The sequence below is a fragment of the Megalobrama amblycephala genome, linkage group LG19 (genome assembly GCF_018812025.1).
Source record: "Megalobrama amblycephala isolate DHTTF-2021 linkage group LG19, ASM1881202v1, whole genome shotgun sequence".
In the NCBI taxonomy this organism is placed as follows: domain Eukaryota; kingdom Metazoa; phylum Chordata; class Actinopteri; order Cypriniformes; family Xenocyprididae; genus Megalobrama; species Megalobrama amblycephala.
Genome location: NC_063062.1, coordinates 10,517,586 through 10,542,763, shown reverse-complemented (window position 1 = coordinate 10,542,763; position 25,178 = coordinate 10,517,586). Strand labels below are relative to the sequence as shown.

The following is a 25,178-nucleotide window of genomic DNA, read 5'->3' as shown; positions in this document are numbered from 1 at the left end:
TCACCCTGGCAAATGCCTATTGATGTCACACATTCCTTCCACGTCCTTCAACAGCACGCGCTCATCGCTGAGTGGTGCTCGAACTGCGAGTTCTGTGGTTCTAGTTCTAAGGTCATGTGACCGCTCTATTGTAAAACCTCATGAGAAAACAGTTCACATCAAGAGCGACGCCACACAGTAGTCGGGAGACACTACCTCTGAAAATGGGACTAAGGGACGAACTCCTCAAGGCAATATGGCATGCATTCACAGCCCTGGATGTGGATAAAAGTGGGAAAGTGTCTAAGTCACAGTTGAAGGTTTGTTTTTGCCGTTGAATTAACTGTCTTGTTCTTTTAAGATTGGGCACTGGAGTGTAAACGTTGTTTCAGTGGCTCAGTGCAGGAAATTCTCAGAGTTTAAGGACGCGTGAATCATAGTAGCCGCACTGACTGTAAATGTAACAATGTTTCATGTGACGATTAGAATTTCAAACTCTAATTTGTTTCACAACTTTATGAAGTACTCTTGGACAGAGAGTGCTGCTTCTAGTATCTGAACTTATTGTTGTGCGTTACGGATGAGGTATTTGATAATATATAACTGCAGCCTGGCTATTTACACACTTTTAGTTATTTTCTAATCGTTCCCAAACCATTGAATTTGTTACAGACCTCTAAAAATGTATCCATATTTAAATACTTTCAGATGAAATGGAAGAGTTATGCAAATTATTTAAGGTAATTATATCAATATTTTGTCTAACATATGAATGACAAAAAATATATACAGGTTTTCCCCAAAAATACTACAATGAAAAAAATCAATACTTCCTAAGTGTTTAAGCACTGATTTAGATAACAATTATTGAATATGAATATCCATTATTGAGTTAGAATTGGATGTTTTGGTGTTAATCTCAGTGTTTCCTTGCAGGTGCTCTCCCATAACCTCTGCACAGTGATGAAGATCCCTCATGATCCTGTAGCTCTGGAGGAACACTTTAGAGATGATGATGAAGGTCCGGTTTCCAATCAGGGATACATGCCCTACCTGAATAGGTTCATTCTGGACAAGGTGAGCGCTTTTTTCATTGTCCAAAGTTTTGAGGATTGTGGGCCATCGCTGAGTGGAAAAATGACCTTGAGACAAACATGTCTGGATTTCTCCACATGTGGACCTTTTTAGATCTTAGTTTTTCTCTAGATAAAATGTATCTAGACTGTACTGATAAATGTTTTTGAGTGCCATTCTTATTACAACCAGCATGCAGTTTTACATGCTAAATTCTTTTATGGATGTTCATTTTCTTATGTGAAAGTTTTTCATGGTATGTGGTACTCTTTCATGATTTCATGGTACACTTACCTCAATTTGACTAAAACAACTAGTGCATTTAGATCTCTTTAAAGTAAATGTTAGATAAAGTAATGAAAGGCTTCCATGCATGAGAATTTGTTTCGTTTTGCAAGAGAAATGATGTTGAAAGTAACATGGAAGAATTGCTTTCTTTGTAATTTCTCATTTTCTTGTGCAAAAAGGAAACAGAAGGAGGGAAGAGATTTCACAATATACCACAAAGCAGTTAAATTCTGGTGTTTAGGAAAAAATGTGTTGTTAAAAGGTATCATAAGCAACATTGAATTTTAATGGCTAAAATTCCTATAGTGGAAAGGCAAATTATATGCTTTGGCTATTTTATGTTTGTCTGCGGTCTCATGTTTAACACACTTTGGGGCATTTACATGACTAGCCACATATTGTCAGCTTTCTCTGGTCACAATTTTGCCTCTGATTGTATAGTTGTATGACTGACCAAATACTTACTCCACCCTGCTGCAAAGAGACCCGCCTTTCCCCTTTCTCTGCATTCAATTTTGATTTTGAGCCAAGTAATTTAACTTGCGGTCAGTGGGAGAAAACAAGTTACAGTGCTTAGTTTTACACTCATACATTCACATACAAACACACACAGTCATCGCATTCTGTCTGAGACAGTACACAACAGCTTAGTCACAGTCATACATCTTAATTCTCATTGCAATACTATGTATGATTGTGTCATTTTGGGGGAAATTATTCCCCACATCTTTCTTACCCTTTCAGCTCTTTTGATTCCAGAAATGCATTGTCTGTAAAATGCTCTGATGTCAAATGAGGAACAAAAGAGCGCATACTTCACAAACACAAGACCAAAATAGAGTGACGCTATATCAAAATGTGCTAGTGCTGTGTGACCCACTTCTTCTGAAATGTAGTGTGGTTATGCTCTGGTATAACATGCTGTGGCCACAATATGATCAGAGTTCAAAATGCATTTGTTTCTCAGCTATGTTTAACTTGAGATGATAGTTTTTAGTAATATTAATTATTAAAAATGAATACTTTTATTCAGCAATAATAATTTTAATTGATTTAAAAAAGTGACAGGCAAAATTGTTACAAAAATTTATTTTGAACTTTCTTATTCATCAAAGAATCCTTAAAAAAAAAAAAATATGTTTACACAAAAAATATTAAGCAGAACAACTGTTTTCAGCAATGAAAATAATAGGAAATGTTTCTTGACCAGCAAATCTTCATATTAGAGTAATTACTGAAGGATCATGTGACACTGAAGACTGGATGAATGGCTGCTGAAAATTCAACTTTGCCATCAATAAATTATTTTTTAAATATTAAAATAGACTGCAGACATTTTAAATCATATTTTACAACATTACTTTTTTACTGTATTTATAATTAAATAAATGCCGCCTTAGAGACTTAAAAACATTCAGACAAAAGCATTAAAAAAAGTAATGGCTGCTGAAAGTTCAGCTTTTGCCATCACAGGAATAAATCAAATTTTAAATATTAAAATAGACCACAGTCATTTTAAATTATAAATTTAAAAACTTTCAGACAAAAACATTAAAAAGACTTATCAACCCCAAACGTCTGAACAGTATTGTACATAATTTAATATGTGTGTCATAGTGACGTATTCTAGAGTTTACTTCTTAATGGTTAATCGCAGCATTCTTCAGTTAAGTATGTTTAAAAAATGACCACTAAAGTGTATAATTGACCATTGTCCCAGGCAGTTGATTTTCTACATGTGCTAGTTTAATGTATTTTATATTACTTATATTACTTTCACCTCACATAATAAAATACTTTGAAGTAAAATGAATACTTTATGTCCATTCCAGTTTTTAAAGTTGTTGACACTAGCTGTTGAAGTTAGTTGACACTGTTATGTGATCATCTAGCTCACAATATTCAGGTATTTACTGATTGCTTTGACTAGCTGTCAGAATCCATGCAGTCTTGCTCATCCCAAACACTTCATACCATAAAACTTAAGACTTTCTCGCCCTCGCAACCCCACACAGTCAGAGAAACCATAAAGCAGTTATTCACAGGCGTGATAAAGTCTATTTATGAATGTGATGGAGCCCAAGCTCCACTGAATACAAATGAACAGCTTCATCTGGAGAAGAACAGAGGCTCCACTGGCCACTCAGGTCTCCACAAGGCCCCTATTGTGAGGCTCCCGGAGAAAGCAGGGGCGCGATGGGAGGTGCGTCTGTAAGCGAGGGATAAAATCTGGCACATATACTAGTAAAGAGGAGCTGCCATTTCAAAACAAACAGACTTACACCACTGCAACTGAGACGGCGTTTGAGTTGGTGGATTACAGTGACACACTGTTTAATGGGAGTTGTCTGGTCTCTTTTGTTGCAAACATTACTCCACCAGGACTATAAATAGTGTAGTGCTATAATAGGTCAGCAGTTTAGCTTCTTCCTGTGGTTTGGTTTTAATGTGCGAGTTCATAATTAGATCTTAATTAAAAAAAAATTATAGGAAGTTCAGCATTTCTCTGTGAACTTGTAGTCTAAATTTGTGTAATTTGCATATTTTCTGTTTTTATTTTTTTGGTTTTATTTTTTCTTTAATCCATTAGGGATTGAAATGTGATTTTGTTTTTTCCCTTTTGGAGCTAAAAGGATAATCAATTTACACAAAAAATTTAAAAAACGAACATGCAACATTTGCTAATAACAGCTGTTAAAATGTTGCAGATGTTTGTTGAGCTGTTATTGTGCTGCTGAGCTAGGGTGCGTTTCCCAAAGCCAGCTATGGTTGCAAGTTCCATCATTACCAATAGAGTTCAATGGAATTTGCAACTAAAGTTGGCTAATGATGCTTTTGGGAAACGCACCCCTGGTTATTTCTTTTTAATTATTAGTATTTTATCTTGTTTCTTATTCTTTGTCAATAATGTATAGAGAGAGGCCTTATAAATGTGTTGTAGGTTTATTTTGAATAATGACTATGTTCCAGAGTAGACTAACTTTCATTAGTTTTCATCAGACTTATTGTGTTCAACACAAATTTAGTACTTTATAATTACAAATTTTGCCCTATCATTTAAAGGCATAACTAAATTTGTAGGATTGTCAATGATTGACAACGATGAACTAAAAACTAAAAATGTTTTCCTTTGCGTTTTCCACGTACAGACCGTTCACATGGATCTGCGAAAATGACTAAAAATGCTGTATTATGCATGCCAGGCCAGTAGTTGGCGATGTCACTTTGTAAAGAAAAACTAAGTGCCTATACACTATATTGCCAAAAGTATTGGGACACCCCTCCAAATCACTGAATTCCAATCACTTCCATGGCCACAGGTGTATAAAATCAAGCACCTAGGCATGCAGACTGCTTCTACAAACATTTTTGAAAGAATGGGTTGCTCTCAGGAGCTCAGTGAATTTAAGCGTAGTACCGTGATAGGTTGCCACCTGTGCAATAAGTCCATTTGTGAAATTTCCTCACTACTAAAATTTATTCCACGGTCAACTGTTAGTGGTATTAATAACAAAGTGGAAGCAATTGGGAACAACAGCAACTCAGCCACGGAGTGGCAGGCCACATAAAATCACAGAGCGGGGTCAGCGCATGCTGAGGCGCACAGTGCGCAGAAGTCGTCAACTTTCTGCAGAGTCAATAGCTACAGACCTCCAAACTTCGTGTGCCTTTAAGATTAGCTCAAGAACAGTGCGTAGAGAGCTTCATGGAATGGGTTTCCATGGCAGAGGAGCTGCATCCAAGCCTTACATCACCAAGCGTCAGATGCAGTGGTGTAAAGCACTGGACGCTTCTCTATCTGGCAATCCGATGGACGAGTCTGGGTTTGGCGGTTGCCAGGAGAACAGCACATGCCTCAGTGTAAAGTTTGGTGGAGGGGGGATTATGGTGTGGGGTTGTTTTTCAGGGGTTGGGCTTGGCCCCTTAGTTCCAGTGAAAGGAACTCTTAATGCTTCAGCATACCAAGACATTTTGGACAATTTCGTGCTCCCAACTTTGTGGGAACAGTTTGGGGATGGCCCCTACCTGTTCCCACATGACTGCTCACCAGTGCACAAAGCAAGGTCCATAAAGACATGGATGAGCGAGTTTGGTGTGGAGGAACTTGACTGGCCTGCACAGAGTCCTGAGCTCAACCCGATAGAACACCTTTGGGATGAATTAGAGCGGAGACTGCGAGCCAGGCCTTCTCGCCAACATCACTGCCTGACCTCACAAATGCGTTTCTAGAAGAATTGTCAAAAATTCCCATAAACACACTCCTAAACCTTGTGGAAAGCCTTCCCAGAAGAGTTGAAGCTGTAATAGCTGCAAAGGGTGGGCCAACTCCATATTAAACTCTACAGATTAAGAATGGGATGTCATTAAAGTTCATGTGCACGTAAAGGCAGATGTCCCAAAACTTTTGGCAATATAGTGTAGACTGAACAAGTTATACGGAAGCACATGACGTCACCGTTTTCACAAATTCCTGTTTTTATAGTTTACACATCACGGAGACAATAGTGGTGGTGCAGGTATGACGTCAGAACATGGAAGCCTAATTGGCAGCTGGTTCCTTCTGGATTTTCCAATGGGGTTTTATAATGGGGTTTTTTAATTTATGTGTGAAGTAAAGCCTGTAGTAAACATAACTTGACTATACTTTGACATTTTGTTGTACAACATAAATAACAACACACCTAACACACACCCATAGCGAAAACACAATTTTTGAAGCAGTTTTGTTCATTTTTTGAAAAGTGTGTGCAGTGTACGTTGGTAGAACAAAACGTCAAAGTATAGTCAAGTTATGTTTACCACAGGCTTTATTTTACTCAGAAATTGAAAAACTTCATTATAAAACCTTTATAGGAAAATTTCAAAGGGAACCAGTGGCAAATTAGACTTCCGGGTTCTGACATCATACCTGCACTACTTTATAATGGTATAATTTTCAAACAGTTTGAAACTCGTTTTTCAAAAGTTTGCATTTTCAGGCCCCCAAAACGTTGTTGTTGTGTAAATGAATGGCCAAAACGCATAAAATTTTTAGTTTTTTTGTCGTGTAAACGGCCCCAAAGCTTGCTTTGCTAAAATGTTTTGCAGTTTTCCCAACAGAATATTCAGCACTAGTCAGATGGGCACTGGTTGCAAAACTGTGCCCAGAATGCTCGAAAAGTATCCATGGGAACTCTAGTTAAGTACTGAGGGAAAAACATGTCTTATTTGCAGTGTTGTGTGTGCCTTGAATAGGTTTCAGGACTTCTTTGCGCTTGTAAACCAGATTCAGGACATTTTGTTCATTCTGATCTGTACATCAAATCTACTTAGAGTTGAACCTATCTAACACTTTATTTCATTCTGTTGTTTTTGGCATATGTCCATTACTTTTGCATTTCTCAGTTCCATAAGATCTCATGAGGACATTTCTTTTTTTCCTGCAGGTCCAGGACAACTTTGACCGAATAGATTTTAACAGGATGTGCTGGACTCTGTGTGCCAGAAAAAACCTAAACAGAAACCACCTTCTTATCTCAGATGATGATGCATTTAAGATTTGGTGCATTTTCAACTTCCTGTCTGAGGATAAATATCCACTTGGTCATGGTCTTCAGAGGAGGTGAGAAGGATAAATTTTTTTGCTAAATTCTGAAAGAAAATAATACAAGAAGGAACCTGACAGCCTGGTAGAATCATTTGCAAAGTCATGCAAACTTACATGCAAGATGAAAAAGGTGCTGCTACATCTCCATGTGATTTCTATTCAGTAAATGTAGATGCAGAAATCTGCATACTGAAAATAGACATACATGTACCGAAAAATTTTTTTGTCTAAAAACAGGGTTTCTACACCTTTTAAGCAATTATTTTTATGACTTTTCGAGTCATTTGTGATTAAGAAAGATTTTTATAAATAATTATTTAATTCCACACAAAATATTTTGGAACTTAACAACAAATTTCTGTTTAAAAAATGTTTTATTAACACCTTTCCAGGCCTGCAAATAAAAATTCCTCAATATTTCCATATGATTTTGGAAACCATGTAAGAAAGAGAACAGCCTTTTTCAAACCTTTTTTCATGATTAAGAGAGTAGTTCCTATTTCTAATCACGCATGATATTTTATTGTTAAAAAAATTCTCTGGTACTTCTGTTCTGTTTTACAGAACTTCTGTTAGGTTCTCTCATTCCAGTTGTGATCACACTGTAACAAGGAAGTTGCCAGCTTGATGTTTTATGTCACTGTGATATCTATTATTTTATCACACTATGATATCTGTGATTATCTTAATAGAGAGGGAACTGTATCAGTATCATTATACTTTTCTTAGTGGTATCAATCTTAGTGATAATGATACATATCGATTACTGAATGTGCCAAAGAAAACTCAGAAAAATCACATTCATAATTAGCAGAACATCTATGTTGTTGCACATGCAAAAAACTAAAAAATGTGCATTTGTTTTAGGCCCATGATAATACCTACCCATTTCCACATAAAGTATCATAAATGATTGATATAATTATGTGTTTGTTCTCTCCCTCAGATAGAGTACTTCCTTCGTAAGCTAACAGAAGCCATGGGTGGTAGCTGGATCGAAGAAAAATTTGAAGAGTACAAGATGCAGCTGAGCAGCAAGCACCAGTGTCTGATTGTGTGGGAGCTGATCGAGTTGGTGGGTATGGGTCACTTCAGTAAGGGCATGGACCGCCAGACCCTCTCCATGGGCATTAATGAAGTGTTCCAGGAACTTATTCTGGATGTGCTCAAACAGGTAAGAGGAGTATGGCTTCGGTATAATATAGAGTACCTCAGAGATGACGTGTTTTTGTAGGCCAACCCGGAAGTTAGCGGCGCACGGGTTCCCTCGATCGAAAGCCTATGCATTTTTCCCATAGACATTTGGAAAATCGCAAAAAATAAGCTCTGTGTTTAACAATGGATATCAAGATAATCTTTACAAGTTAACACAACATTTATACATTTTGAAGCCTAAATGAAGTCGTCAGATAAAAAAAGCTAACAGCAGGCTATAAACGGATTACAGCACACCATGGTCGCGGATCAACGTCACCACCACCAAGCTTCCTCAAACTTTATTTAACTTTATTTCAAAACATGTTCGCTGATTATGATCTGCGCTGTGTATGAATACTTATCCACTTTTTTTATGAGAAATGCTGTCCAAATGTCCTGTTTGTCATGATGACGTCAGAAGTCCCCGGCAAAGGAAGTAGTCCCTTTTAGCAACTTGTTAGCAACCGCCGTTTTTAAGACACAATAAAGGTTTAAAAAAAATCACAAGCGGGTTATAACTGGTGTGTTTTATGTCATAGATCAAAATGTGAAAATTTTTAGAGGCTTTGTTAACCACAGACCTTATTTCAGGCGATTTAGCAAAAACCCATTCAAAAAACCCATAGACTTTAGGGCGATGGAATTGGAAGTCCTAAAATGATAACTCGCTTCTGGGTTTTGCATACAAAGACACATCATCTCTGAGGTTCCCTATTGAATACAGTATACACACACATACAGGGTCCAAAATGTATCTTTTGCCATGCCTTCCAATGGCGTTAGAAATGAAAAAAACCACTGGCCATAAATATTTCTAATCGGCTATCAAACTATGTTTGTACCTATGAAAATGGTATTACTTAGCTTTTGACAAAAATGTTATGTCACCTGCATCATATGAGATGAGCCAGGGAACTGGCACCTGTCACAAACATTTTATTTTCTCATAGAATATTCCGCACAAGTGTTGCCACATGAAGTTATGAAGAAAAACATTTTAAAGGTGCCCTAGAATTAAAAATTGAATTTATATTGGCATAGTTGAATAACAAGAGTTCAGTACATGGAAAAGACATACAGTGAGTTTCAACCTCCATTGTTTCCTCCTTCTTATATAAATCTCATTTGTTTAAAAGACCTCCGGAAAACAGGCGAATCTCAACATAACACTGACTGTTACATAACAGTCGGGATCATTAATATGTACGCCCCCAATATTTGCATATGCCAGCCCATGATTGAGGCATTACACAAGGGCAGAACGTCTGGATGTGCACTGCTGAATAATCAGACTAGGTAAGCAAGCAAGGAAAACAGCGAAAAATGGCAGATGGAGCAATAATAACTGACATGATCCATGATAACATGATATTTTTAGTGATATTTGTGAATTGTCTTTCTAAATGTTTCGTTAGCATGTTGCTAATGTACTGTTAAATGTGGTTAAAGTTACCATCGTTTATTACTGTATTCACGGAGACAAGAGCCGTCGCTTATTTTCATTTTTAAACACTTCCAGTCTGTATAATTCATAAACACAACTTCATTCTTTATAAATCTCTCCAGCAGTGTATAATGTTAGCCGTTAGCCACAGAGCATAGCCTCAAACTCATTCAATATCAAATGTAAACACCCAAATAAATACAATACTCACATAATCCGACGCATGCATTCAGTATGCATGACGAACACTTTGTAAAGATCCATTTTGAGGGTTATATTAGCTGTGTAAACTTTATGCTGTGATAGAGTCGAGAGCTCGGGAGGGGGCGGAGAGCGTGAGCAATTAAAGGGGCTGCAACCTGAAATCGTCTCATTTCTAATTATGCCCCAAAATAGGCAGTTATTAATAAATAATAAATTAATTTTAAAAAATCTATGGGGTATTTTGAGCTGAAACTTCACAGACACATTCAGGGGACACCTTGGACTTATATTACATCTTTTAAAAAAAAAGTTCTAGGGCACCTTTAAATAAAATTTTCACTGAGGTAAAAATTGTTAGGAGACAAGCTTCTTTAGTGAATGGTTGTTTTGCATCATGCCATCATGTATTATATATTTTGATTTGATATATATCATGTCACCTTTCCTAATAAACTTACTAGTCAATTTGGCAAGGGTTAATTTTGGACCATAAATACATTGTTATTAAATTTATAGACAGTTGTGCTCATACCCTTTGCAGGATCTGTTTGATTTAAAGATTAAAAACAGTAATGTTGTGAAATATTATTACCTGTGATAGCAAAGCTGAAATTTCAGCAGCCATTACTCCAGTCGTTAGCATCACATGATCTGCTGATTTGGTGCTAAAGAAGCATTTCTTATTATCATCACTGTTGAAAACAGTTGTGCTGCTTTATATTTTTGTCGAAACCGTGATATATTTTTTCCAGGAATATAAAGTTCAGAATAATTTATTACAATTTTTTTTTTTACTGTCACTTCTGATCAATTTAATGCATAATTTTGACTATATTTTTTAAATAAAGTCAACATCTTGCTCAGAAAGTAAACTATGAGCAGTATGCGAATTTGCTGTGCAAAAATGTACAGTTCTGCTCATAAAGTCATTTTGAATGAATATGGAAAATCCGGTTTGATTTAATCAGTGTTTCACTGTGTCAGTTGTAGCCAAACCTGTTACAATTCAGTTTCCTCATGCTTAAGAAAGTAGGTCATACCTGTATGTTAATTTCTTGACAGTACCCATGCAATATGAGTGTTAATTATGACCATTAGTAGACTGACTTCTATTAGCCTTGATATCAGCTGCATGTGTTTTGATATCTGTATATTTAGTAGATCTAGGAAAATGTGAACAAAGCACACTTGCATCAGTGTTGTTTTCTGCTTTGACTGTGAATGAGAGAGAGAGAGAGAGATTGGTGCCAAGGCCAGCTGTGCAGCCACAGCCAGGAACAGATACAGATTAACTAAGTCATAGGAAACTGCTGCTTAAACAGGATGCATGGCGTGAAATGCGCATTTAGTGTTAAAGACGCCTTAGAAAAAAACGAGCATGTGAGTCAGCATGGAGGATCCAGACTTTTTGGTCCATTTAGTACTTGTAGCAGTGATACAGAATGACTCATAGATAATTTGAGGAGCAGGACTCACTGTTGTTTCCACTTGTTGGCTCCACCAGAAGGGGACTGTCAATGTGACCTGTTCCTTTGACTTCTTACAGGGTTACATGATGAAAAAGGGCCACAAAAGGAAGAACTGGACCGAGCGGTGGTTCCTGTTGAAGCCCAGCGTAATTTCATATTATGCCAGTGAAGATCTTACAGAGAAGAAAGGAGACATACTACTAGATGGAAACTGTTGTGTTGAGGCAAGAATGATTTTCCACACTGATTTATTGTTAACATGATTTCAGTTTACTTTTAGTAACGCTTAATGTGTCTGCAATTCTTACGGTGACATCATTCTCATGAACGCATTTCCTTTTCCTCTTCTTGTGATGACCTCATGCATTCCTCTGCAGTCCTTACCCGATAAGGAGGGCAAAAAGTGCCTTTTCTACGTTAAGTGCTCTGACAAAAGCTTTGAAATCAGTGCCTCCGATAAGAAGAAAAAACAAGAGTGGATTCAAGGTGAGATATGAGATATTTATACACAATGAATTTACGTTTATTCACTTTGATTGAATTTGTTTTGATTTAAATGCGTATGAATAATGGTTTAGAAATATAAGTTATGCCAGCCTATGAATTTTCTATACAAAATTAAATTTTGTTTAAAAATAATTTTGATATTAAGAAGATTGGGCTGGAAGGAAAACAGGAAACAAGAGTCCAGCACACATTCAGTGATTCAATCCCAGGATGCACCTCATGTAGTTGGATCAGAGAATGTCTAGAGTGTGCAGAACTGTGATCTAATCAAATGGCAACTTTAAAGAAGCTCAAATATAACACATTTTAAGTCACTACATTAGTAAAATAACATTTCTCTGGTTTTATGGTTTATCTGTATATCTGTGATGGCAAAGCTGAATTTTCAGCATCATTACTCCAGTCTTCAGTGTCATATGATCCTTCAGAAATCAATCTGATATGCTGATTTGCTGCTCAAGAAACATTTGTTATCATTATCAATGTTGAAAACAGTTGTGCTGCTTAATATTTTTGTGGAAACATACTTTTTCAGGATTCTTTGAATAGAAAGTTTAAAAGAACAGCATTTATTTGAAACAGAAATCTTTTATAACAGTAAAAAAATTGTTACTGTCACTTTTGAGCAATTTTATGCATCCTTGTGGTAGTGTAGTGGTACTTTACTATTATTCTAAAATGTGGTAAATACTCTAATAAAGAATGCCCAGGTGAAAAAAAAGTACATTGCTATAATATACTTAAAGTGCTCTATTTTCATGCACTAATTTTGTACTTAATATACTAAAAATTCTTCTTTAATACTTGTGTGTAATAAATGTGCTTTTAATATACTATCTCTGTATTTAAAAATATATATTTAGTTACCACTTGTAGTACACTATGGGTTCAAATGTACTATAAGTGGTATCTAAATACATTTTTTAAATACAGAGGTAGTATATTAAAAGCAAATTTAAGTTCATATTTCATGCTGTCTCAAAATAGCACAGTTGAGTACACTTAGATGTTCTTAAGATGATCTGAAGAATTTTCAGTATATTAAGTACAAAATTAGTGCACGAAAATAGAGCACTTTAAGTATATTATAGAGGTGTACTTTTTTGGTCTGTGAAAGTTTATTAGAATGCATACTGTTTATATTCTTCTTTATTGCTATTCACCATTATCAGGTTAGAATATTATTATTACATTTTACTGAGAGTTATCTTGTATATAATATAGTACAGAAGAATATATATAGAAGTATATAATTTCTGTGCTTTGTGCCCACTCAGCTATTCAGACTTGTATCACACTCCTGAAGGTCGGACGTCCGGCTCCACACCATGAGGCACGGCAGAAACGACGAGAGTTACGGCAGAAACAACAGGCTGAGCAGGAAGAACTGGAGCTGAGGATGAGTGAGCTGCAAACGGCCAATGAGAACAAACAGAGAGAGCTGGAGGCCATGAGGAAGGTCTGCAATGTTCTATAACAACAGCTGTTGAGCTTCCTAGCAACTCGCACAAACAAATGTCTCTCTCAGCCCTTTTACTGGAAATCGCATGTTTTGTTCATTCTACATTTTAAATTTAATTTATATTTGATTTTGTTACTCTGTGAAAAAAAACAAAAAACAAAACGACAATCCTCGCAAGACTTCACCGTGTCTGGAAAATTTGACTACAACTATGGGGCTTGTAGAAAGACCTGTATTTAGTCATACATATGGAATGGCAACACAGCATTTTGCATTTTTGAAATGAAAAGATAAAGTGCTGTAGGTGTCGTGAACAAAACTACAAACTTACCCCCTGCACTGCAGTTTAATGTGTCAAACAGGAACTTTGTCTGTTGCCACACGGACCATTCATGAAACAATGTTTCCCTAGGAACTCAAGGTGGCTCTTTGTAATCTCTCTCTCTCTGCTATTCATGAATTTTGATTTCACTGAAACCCTCTTCTTTGATTTCAAGTATTTCAAGTAGCACCTTCCCTATTTACGCCCTCCACAGAAACTTTCAGCAGAAGTCGTTTCATCCTAAACAGCCTGTACTGAAAGCTGAAATCAGATTAGCTTGAGTGTGTAGTTTCACACCCAATAGAGAGATGTGGATTGAGCAAAGAAGTGAGTGTAGAATGTATGTGAGAGAGTTGGGGGTTGGGAGTTTGGAGGAATGGTGGTTTCTCATTTAACCCCTCCTAACCTTCTTTCATCTCATTTCTCATTATCCTAATTATCTTTTCCAGTTGAGTGATTTAATATTGTTAAATCAGAGTTTAGCCAGACTTATCCCCAATGAGTTTTGTCACCAGCAAGTGGATTTAAATCTGTAAGATAATCATGACCATGAACAGATTTAGCACATTGGCTTACCAACCAAGACTGAGATTTTAATGGTTGTAAAGGGTTTTGTTGCTCGTTCAAATACAAACCAATAATTAAGACTTGATTCTTTGACTATCTATCTGTTTAAAGCAATATGCAACAATGACCACAATAAACAAGTTAAAATCATTCAAAAATATACTCTTTTTTTTCATTATCTTATAATTAAATTTTTTTTTTAAATATATAAAACGCATTATAAATTGGACTTATTGGAATTATATATAAATTGGACTGAATCGTAGGAAATCGGGAAAAAAGCATACAAAAAGAGGCAAAAACGTGTTCTTCAAAATTGTTTAAATGCATAAAAACTAAATTATTGGCATAAAAATGTAAAACTAAAATTAAGAGATTTGAATCTGACTAATAATAATAATTCAAAATCCTTTAAAAAATAAACTTACTGCAACATCTTAACAGCTGATTACAGTAAATTACAAACAACACAATATTCTCTGATAGAAAACCAGTCTGACACAGTAAATACAGTGTTAACTGGGAACAATCATTTAATTTACGGTGATGACAAGTTCTCATTGTCTGATCCAATTGTGTCTGAACTGTTGTCTGAATGGAGAACAGTCCAGCATTGATGTGTCAGTGCCTCTCCCCCTGTCCTCTAATACATAGCAGGACAATAGGGGCCTGGGGAGAGAGCTAGAGAGGGCCGTTCCAAACCCTGAGGAGTTCATACTGGAACAATACCTGCCCTGTCACTCAGCACGGCCACCTGGGATCTTACACTGACCTGCCATCTGACCACAACCATATAGACTGTGATTGAGGGGTGAGAATGTGGTCAGCTGTGTAAATGGAGGAAATTGTTGTAAATGGAGGAAATTGTTGCTGTTCATTAAAATCTGTTGTGTTAAAAGCAAAAAAAAAGTATTGTGAATGGACAAAGTGTGATTTTTTTTTTTTTTTTTTTTTTTTTTTTGGCACAATGTGTAAAGAGTTATGGTGGGTGTGATGAATGTGTCAGTTTTAGTGGTTCTGTGGTTTATTTGTGTTTGGTTTGCTGAAAGACAGTGCTGTGCTGAAGTTTGCATATGATACACATTCACTGGCCCTAATCCAGATGGTACTGCCCATCTCTGACCACTTGCATTCTGGGTAGTGGTATTACAAGCCAATGAGGAGAAGTTGATGTTTCCTCCTATAATAACTAACTCTTAAAATCCAGTTCAACATGATGTGTATCTGTTTTATTTACAAATTAAGAAAGTCTTTGTGTTGCACAGAAACTGGAGGAGGCCGCAGCCAATGCAGCAGAAGAGGAACACAGACGTCTGCAGACCCAGAACGAACTGCAGGATCTCTACAGGGTGGAAATGGAGAAAGAGAAAATGGTACTTGTTTGCTCTTTAAACGTAATTGGTGACTGTTTGGCTTGCATACTATTGACAATGCACTGACTCTTCTATGGTTTTGACATCATATACCTAGAGAGGTTATTCTGACCAATGGTAGTTCATTCATTACTTTAGCTCCACAGGTCCATATTTGATTATTACAGGAAGTACGCTGCAGCATATGTTCTGCTTTCTACTATTATAACTAGAAATGTGGAAGCACAAAATTTGCACACAGTCACACATAAAAACGTCAGTCTCTTTCTCTCTGCACTGATAATTTTGATTTTATGGCATTTTTTTAAAGGGATAGTTCACTTTAAAACTACGTTTGTCATCATTTGGTCATCCTCAGGTTGTTCCAAACCTGAAAGACTTTACTTCCTTCTGTGGAGACAAACGATGATATTTTGAAAAATGTTTTTGCCCAATGAAAGTCAATGGGGTCCAATGTTGTTTCAATAATTAAAACATTCTTTGAAATATCTTCTTTTGTGTTCCACAGAATAAAGTTTTTTTTAAAAATTAATTTAGAAGTTTTGTGTGTTTTAGGTGCGGCTGCAAATGGAGGAACAGGTGGCTCAAAAGTCCAGCGAGTTAGAGCAGTATCTGCAGCGCGTACGTGAGCTGGAGAGCATGTACCACCGCTTAGAAGAAGCACTAGAGGAAGAAAGACAGGCCAGACAGGATGAGGAAACTGTCAGAAAACTACAGGCCAGGTAAATGTGTATATCATCAGGGCCGTTTCTGACCATTTTGGTGCCCTATTTCAGCAATATAGTTTAAGACATACATATAAAATAACATAAGATTGATTAGCATATTCAAAATATTTTATAGGAGACAGAGATCTAATACTGAGAATTTCACATATGAACAGAATGCTTTGTTTTCGGGGCATTTTTTAAAAATGTCGCAGCAAAACTTACACTGCCCTCCAAAAGTTTTGAAACGCCCTAGAAAAGTGGGGTTTTGGACAATATTGGCATGAATCCTTTTTAATTTGTGATAATTTTGCACTGATAAGGGACAACACAAACTACGAAAACATATTATATAAACAGTTTATATTAAAAATTTAATTTTCGATGCATCAAAATATCCACCATTAGCAGCTATCTGACCTAAACTGGGTTCTAATTGGTTCATTGTATTATAAACTTAATTGGCAATCAATTGTTGAAGCTATTAAGGTGTGCTGACCCAAAAATCTTTTACAAACCTGGGCCAAGTTTAAACCAGTAACCAGGTATCACAGCTGGCAAAGGGGCATGTCTGACTTTGACATGTATATATTGCTATTATTATGTAATCAAAATGAAAATTATTATTGCTGGTCTTCAATGATAATGTCAAGTTACTGTAATGTATTTGCACCAAAAAATAAGGATTTAAGCTGATATCGTCCAAAACCACACTTTGCCAGGGGTGTTTCCAAACTTTTGGAGGGCAGTTTAAGTCATGGTAATGGTAATGATCACCCAACAATTGTGTCCGTCATTTATTTTTAATTTTTTTTTTTATAGTTTTAAAGGGTTAGTTCACCCAAAAATTCTGTCATTAATTACTCGCCCTCATGTCGTTTCACAGCCGTAAGACCTTCATTCATTTTCGGAACACAAATTAAGATAAATCATACGCATGATTTATAAATCGAGGGAACGAATTAGTAAATCGTGCACATGATTTAGCCTACTATTTTTTTCCTGCATGTAATGTCCGGGGCTCCGTAAAAAAGACAAATCAAGCATAGTGTTAGTTCTGGCAGGTCACGTTAGTTAAATTCGCATCAGCTGACTCTAAGCTGATCCACGTCTACCTATAGGAACACGATGCCTATCACAGCATCCTCGGTGTGTTTGCCCCAAGGGCACTACGGAGTGAAAATAATCATGGCCGCCATATTGATGGGTCCCTTCATCCCTACACCCTTCATTCCTTCGAAGCTCTCACTCTGGAGGGTAAACCCTTTGAAGGAATTAGGGCATAGGGATCAGGCCTTCCAAATGGAACGCAGGGCCTGAGACAAGTAGACAAGTTGATTGCTGATTGCTGACTGCTTGGATTAACTTGGATTAGTTTAGATCATTTGAACATGTTCCTCCCAAACTTTGTTAATAAAATATAATTTCTTACCCAGAACAGAACCCAATACTGCCAATCCAAACTCTATGCTAACTGCCAATCATTTTGACGATGATGGTACTGACAGAAGTGTTCTAATATTTAGTCGCTTAAATGTACTTCACATATTAATTATTAAAATGCATTGTTATTATGTTAACATGTTAACAGGGGCAATGCTCCACCAAAATTGGCCCTATATTTAGTGGATCAAGGTTCTTTACACAAAGACAAGATGCAATTTTTCTGACAACAAGCCATGGACTGCAAAGTGCTGCATCACAGAAGTTCATGCAGCTTCTAATACAATGGACAAGCCTCAGTCTGTTTCTTCCAAGCTTATTTGTTCCTCACTGTACACTGTGTGCAGAATTATTAGGCAAGCTAACTTTCTGATCATATTTTTTTTCCAAACACATTTTACCAATTTCAATCCACATCAATCTTAATAAATACTATTAATAATGTTTTTAATCATTTATAAGTGATATATAATTGTTCATGAAGGCTGGAAATGAAAAATGCCTTATATTCAGGAGTGCAGAATTATTAGGCAGGTTTGCTTTTACAGGCAAAATGAGCCAAAAAAGAGATTTAACTTAGACTGAAAAGTCAAAAATGATTAAATACTCACGAGAAGGACGCAATACTAATGCAATACTAGAAATTGCAAAGTTAAAGCATGACCAATGGACAGCAAAATGCTCATTGGGTCAGCGGGGTCATACAAAAACAGGTGGAAAAGAAAAGACACATGTTAACTGCAAAAGAGTTAAGAATTAAGGTGAAGAGTTAAGTGTGAAACCATCAGGAACCTTTTAGTCTCCAGCGCCACCATTTTCCAGAACTGCAACCTACCTGGAGTCTCCAGAAGTGCAAGGTGTCAGGATCTCAGAGACTTAGTTAGGTTAGCTAAAGAATCCTAAAAAATGACCCGCTCTTAATAAGAATCACAAGCTGAAGTGTTATAAAATACACGAAGACTGGGTTTTTATAGGCCTTATAGACAGACAGATTGAGAGTGACTCCTGAAGGACCAGCACCACATCCTTCTTTTACCACTGTTTGAAGAATTTATCTTCCAGAATCTGGCAGTAAGTTTTGGAAGATCATTTTTAGTCCATCTCTGCAAGACGGACATTTCAGGATAAGAGAGGGACTAAAAGTGAACTCCCACACCTTACTGCCAGATTTTGGAAGATAAATTCTTCAAACAGTGGTACAAGAGGATGTGGTGCTGGTCCTTCAGGAGTCACTCTCAAGCTGTCTGTCTATAAAGCCTATAAAAACCCAGTCTTCATGTATTTCACAACATTTCAGCTTGTGATTATTATTAAGAGCGGGTCATTTTTTAGGATTCTTTAGCTAACCTAAGTCTCTGAGATCCTGACACCTTGCACTTCTGGAGACTCCAGGTAGGTTGCAGTTCTGGAAAATGGTGGCGCTGGAGACTAAAGGGTTCCTGATGGTTTCACACTTAATTCTTCACCTTAATTCTTCAATCTTTTGCAGTTAACATGTGTCTTTTCTTTTCCACCTGATTTTGTATGACCCCGCTGACCCCATGAGCATTTTGCTTTCCCTTGGTCATGCTTTCACTTTGCAAATTCTAGTATTGCATTAGTATTGCGTCCTTCTCGTGAGTATTTAATAATTTTGACTTTTCAGTCTGAGTTAAATCTCTTTTTTTGGCTCATTTTGCCTGTAAAAGCAAACCTGCCTAATAATTCTGCACACCTGAATATAAGGCATTTTTCATTTCCAGCCTTCATGAACAATTATATATCACTTATAAATGATTAAAAACAATATTAATAGTAGTTATTAAGATTGATGTGGATTGGAATTGGTAAAATGTGCTTGGAAAAAAAATATGATCAGAAAATCAGCTTGCCTAATAATTCTGCACACAGTGTATTGTGGACCCGGTAGTTCCAAATAACATATTACTAAACCATAGACACACGGTTAAGGCATGAAGGTCATGTGGCACCTGGAACGGGGCATCCTACAAAGGGCCATCAATTTCCTTGTAAGGTGGGAAGTTGCAGTAGCGTCACAAACACATGATGTCTGTACAAGTCTGCAGTTCCTGTTCCCTGTCTCACCCCATGAAACCCATCTTTCTTCCTGTGTTTGTGCTGACCCATTGCAAGCTCATCACTTTACCCAAACTGACACAATCTAGTAGACCCGTGTGTGAATTCCCCTCATTTATATGGTCCCATACTGTTTATATGATCTTGTACTTGGCTCGCAAAGGCCATTTAGTTTAAAACGTATACAATTTTATATGTAATAATAAAAAAAAAACATATACAATTTTATGTGTACATGCTTGCTTTATATAGTCTATTTTAGGTCACATGTGAGTTTATATACCGTAAAAAAAGAAGTATTTTTTAAAAACATTTTCTTTTTTACATTTTACATTTGTAACATTATGTCAGTGTTTGACAGGGTTGTGAGCCATACAGAATTGAACTGTGAATGTTTTTTAAATTCCAAAACAATTCCTGTATTTGAATTTAATTTGAATTGAGGGAGCAAATGGAATGTAGAATTGTATGGAAGGAAGTAGAATTAAAATGAACACCTCTGCACCTCATTTCTCTCAACATGGGGACAGGGGAGGTCAATAAATGGGAAGACAAACTAACGGGAGTTACTTGTTTGAAAAAGTAACTTAAAAGTAAAAAACTTAAAACTTAAAAAAATTTAAAAGTAATGCGTTATTTTACTAGTTACTTGGAAAAGTCTGAAATGTAATCTGATTACATAACTTGTGCTACCCCAGCATTGTTCAAATTCACTCTTATACTGGTAATGGCAGTGTTATCGCAATACACTATGACAAATTATTTAGAAATATATACTTTTTTGTGGCACAGCAGTTACGCAAGGGTTTACGACAAGGATTTCCCATTTCCACCCACCCCTTTTCGGTTCGTCTCTCTACCGGTAGAGGTAAAAAGTAAAGTATAGTAGCATTTGAAGAAGTTTTTAAAATGTGAGCATGTGCATCTCTGTCTGCTGCAGGCTGTTGGAGGAGGAGGTATCCAAGCGTGCAGAGCTGGAGCAGATACACCTGTATCAACAGCAGACCATTTCTCAGACAGAAGCAGAGAAGCAGGAGCTGGAACGAGAACGGCTTGGTAAAGGAAAGCGCTCTGGATTCTGCCATGCAGCAGCTGCAGCAGCTGGAGGCGGACAGACAAGGGGCACTGGAGCAATATGAGGTAACTAGAATAATATAGCTGCAGGCTAATTATACTGAAGCTGTGATAGTTCTTGCTCTCAAAAATGTTCCTGTATAGATTGCCATCTAGTGGCTGAATGGGGCAATGTAACCACTCTTTTATATTGCTACTTCTCATGGTGAGTTTGCATGTTTTTTTCTGAACAGGAGGTGATGAAGAAACTAGCAGATGCTGCTAATAATACAAAGAGCTGGAAAGACAAGGTGACACAGCACGAGGGACTCATACGGCTCATTCAGCCAGGTGACCTTTTTTCTGTACTCTTTAAGTATTTTAAAAAATTCAAGATTTTTTTTTAATTTAAGCACTTTTATTTAACATTTATTTACTAGCACCTGATCTTTTCACATATGACTCATTCATTTTTAGGTTAAGCCTTATTCACATTAGGACTTAAAGATTAGTTCACTTTCAAATGAAAATTACCCCAAGCTTTACTCACCCTCAAGCCATCCTAGGTGTATATGACTTTCTTCTTTCTGATGAACATAATCTGAGAAATATTAATAAATATCCTGAGCTTAATAATGGCAGTAAGCATTACCAAATGAGTATGAGCTGAAGAAAGTGTCTCCATCCACATCCATCCATCCATCATAAACATATTCCACACGGCTCCAGGGGGTTGATAAAGGCCTTCCTAAGCGAAGTGATGCGTTTGTGTAAACAAAAAAAAAATCCATATTTAACAAGTTATGAAGTAAAATATCTAGCTTCCACCAGACCACCTTCCGTATTCAAATTACGAAGAAAGTGTAAAACTCTCGCAGTTCAAAATGCTTACGCTACGCCCTACGCCTTCCCTATTCAACTTAATAAACGACGCTACGCCAGTTTACACTTTCTTCGTAACTTGAATACAGAAGGCGGTCTGGCGGAAGCTAGATATTTTACACAAACGCATTGTTTCGCTTCAGAAGGTCTTTATCAACCCCCTGGAGCTGTGTGGAATATGTTTATGATGGATGGATGTGGATGGAGACACTTTCTTCAGCTCATACTCGTTTGGTAATGCTTACTACCATTATAAAGCTCAGATGTGTCAGGATATCTATTAAAGGTCCCGTTCTTCGTGATCCCATGTTTCAAACTTTAGTTAGTGTGTAATGTTGTTGTTAGAGTATAAATAAAATCTGTAAAATTTTAAAGCTCAAAGTTCAATGCCAAGCAAGATATTTTATTTAACAGAAGTCACCTACATCGAACGGCCAGTTTGGACTACATCCCTCTACTTCCTTCTTTAATGATGTCACTAAAACAGTTTTTTGACTAACCTCCGCCCACAGGAATACACAAGAGTTGCGTTTGTAGAGTGTGTTTGTCGCCATGTCGTCGAAACGCTGTTATTTTCATCCCGCAGTCCAATCACCGGGTCTGATTCCGGCTCAAATTGATAGGGTAAAATTAAAGACATGTTTACAATAACACTGAGCGCGTGCATCTCCACGTTATGGTAAGAGGCGTGACCTTTCCGGGCAAGGTTCGCTAAGCTGCTGTCGAATCACAACACAGGAACCGCTGGCACAATCAGAACTCGTTACGTATTTCTGAAGGAGGGACTTCATAGAACAAGGAAGTCATCAGCCCGTTTTTATGACAGTGGAAACAGCGGTATACAGACAAGTAAATTATGTGGAAAATACTGTGTTTTTTTACACGCGAAACATGAACACATGTTATATTGCACACTATAAACACAATCAAAGCTTCAAAAAAACACGAAAAACGGGACCTTTAATACATCTCCGATTGTGTTCATCAGAAAGAAGAAAGTCAGGTAACACTTTACTTGAAGGGGTTTGCATAAGACTGACATGACACCTTCATAATCTTGACATGACACGTGTCATGAATATGAAGGAGGTTTTATGCATGTTTATGACAACTGTCATTAAGTGTCATTCGCTCAATTATGTCATTTTTAATGCAAAGATGACATTGTTTGAGATGTCTTTGTTACGACAACTTGACATAAACCAACACATCATAACCTGTCAGTGTCTTTGTCATGACAACTTGACATTAGCAAAACATCATAACCTGTCATAAACATGACATAGCCGATTAATTATCAAACTTAAAAAAACTACTTAGCTTTATGGGTTAACATTACATTACATTATTTTGGTAACATTTCAGTATAGGGAACACATATATAAACGATTAACTATGACTTTTCCCTCAATAAACTCTTAATTTACTGCTTATTATAGTTAATTGTTAGGTTTAGGTATTGGGTAGGATTAAGAATGTAGAATAAGATCATGCAGAATAAGGCATTAATATGTGCTTATTAATTACTAATAAATAGCCAATATTTTAGCCATATGAATGCTAATAGTAATAAGCAACTAGTTAAAAGACCCTAAAATAAAGTGTTACCATTATTTTATAACAGTGTCATCTTTTTTACGAAATTTGAAATTGTCTATTATCTGACCTTCTGTTGGAGGAAACTAAAAAAAAAAAAAAAAAACATGAAATGAAAAATAGTCATGACGCTGTTATAAAATTATTTGTCAGAGTATTGTCACTTAATGACATTTTAATGACAAGTTCAATTTGTACTACTGTACTTGAGCTCAAGATACATATTTATGACACTATTATAATGGCCTCATGACAGCCAATGTCAAAACCAACGACATGACAGTTTAATGTAATGTTAACCCATAAAGCTAAATGATGTCAAGTTGTCATGACAAAGACACTGACAGGTTATGATGTATTGGTTTATGTCAAGTTGTCATAACTCGGACATCTCAAACAATGTCATCTTTGCATTAAAAATGACATAATTGAGCGAATGACACTTAATGACAGTTGTCATAAACATTCATAAAACCTCCTTCATATTCATGACACGTGTCATGTCATGATTATGAAGGTGTCATGTCAGTCTTATGCACACCCCTTCAAGTAAAGTGTTACCGAAAGGCATATACACCTAGGATGGCTTGAGGGTGAGTAAAGCTTGGAGCAATTTTCATTTGAAAGTGAACTAAGCCTTTAAGACACATTTTTGACAACAACAGATAATAAATTGAAACAATGCATCTCTATTAACCCATTCACATCAATTCTGTAATATCATTCTGTAATGTTAATATTATTATTAATAATAACAATAAATTCACTATTATTATTATTATTAGTAGTAGTAGTAGTAGTTTTTCATTGTTATAATTAATAATAATAATAATAATAAACAACAATAATAACAGTTTATTATTATCATTATTAATATTAACTATTATTATTATTTATTGATAATCTAGTGCCATTAAAAATACAGCTGACTGAATTAATTTCTTATGCTCATATTATTCTAATTTGTGAGTTAGGGTTAAATTAGATAAAAATGTCTGCTGGATTAATTAATTATCATATCTTATTCATCGTATTGTATGTTTTGTCTTTTCAGGTCCTAAGCACCCTCAGAAAATCACAAACTGGGGACCTGCAGCATTCACAGAGACAGAGCTGAGTCTGAGAGAGAAGGACTGGCAGGATAAGAAAAACAGGCCTGCTACACCACAGTAGTGCCCTCTAAAGTGTTCCTAGTTATACTGTGCTGTTAATACACCGTTACTGTAGATAAAGTCACTAGTGAAGTATGTATACTGCCTCTGTGGGGTTAGTCTCTGACCACACTAAAACTGTAGGCCACTTGACTTTACATAAGGTAAAGTTTAGCCTGGTCTCATCTGAAGAATCGTGTCTCACCATTCCAATCTATACTGTAACATTCCAGTGTCATTTTGCCCTCTGCTTTGAAGTGATTTTATACATTTTTGTATGATGTTCTACATCTTGTGAATGTGTTAATTTTGGTGCATTTCCACCAAAGTATTGGCAGATGTTTCTTCCCTGTAGTTGGTGAGTTTTAAACCTTTTTTTAATTTTTATAAATGTAAAAAAAAAATAATGAAGTAAAAAAAACCTCACTGACCAAGTAACTTTTTACAAAGTGCACTTATGCATACATTGCAGTCATCTCTAATTTAGTATCAAAAATGTCTATTTTAGATTTTAAATAGTAATACATCATGCAAAATGGACTAACATTTTGATAATTTATTCATAATACTTTTGCTAGAACAGTTCACTTAGCAGTTGTTCCCATACTCATTCAAGGAGACGTGATTGCAGTATTAACTAATTATTAACAAAACATTTTACCACAATTTATCTGTTTTTGGGATTATTCAGTCAGTTACAATGACATACCAAACTGCTGTATTTGCCTCAAACTAACGCTCAGATTTAAGTGCCGAGACTGTATTGTTTATCATTCAATAAAAAAAGCATTATTTAA

The 25,178-nt window shown here is 36.2% G+C and overlaps 1 protein-coding gene across 1 annotated transcript; it reads left to right on the top strand.

Moving 5' to 3' along the window:
* The first annotated feature begins 136 nt into the window (after positions 1-136).
* swap70b (switching B cell complex subunit SWAP70b) lies at positions 137-25,178 on the top strand. The gene is given in 13 exon segments (XM_048169677.1): positions 137-299; positions 916-1,056; positions 6,768-6,922; positions 7,856-8,102; positions 11,320-11,466; positions 11,620-11,728; positions 13,027-13,208; positions 15,366-15,473; positions 16,029-16,195; positions 20,640-20,751; positions 20,753-20,839; positions 21,007-21,103; positions 24,285-25,178. Coding segments are annotated over 13 exon segments (1,830 nt in total). The 5' UTR covers positions 137-140; the 3' UTR covers positions 24,404-25,178.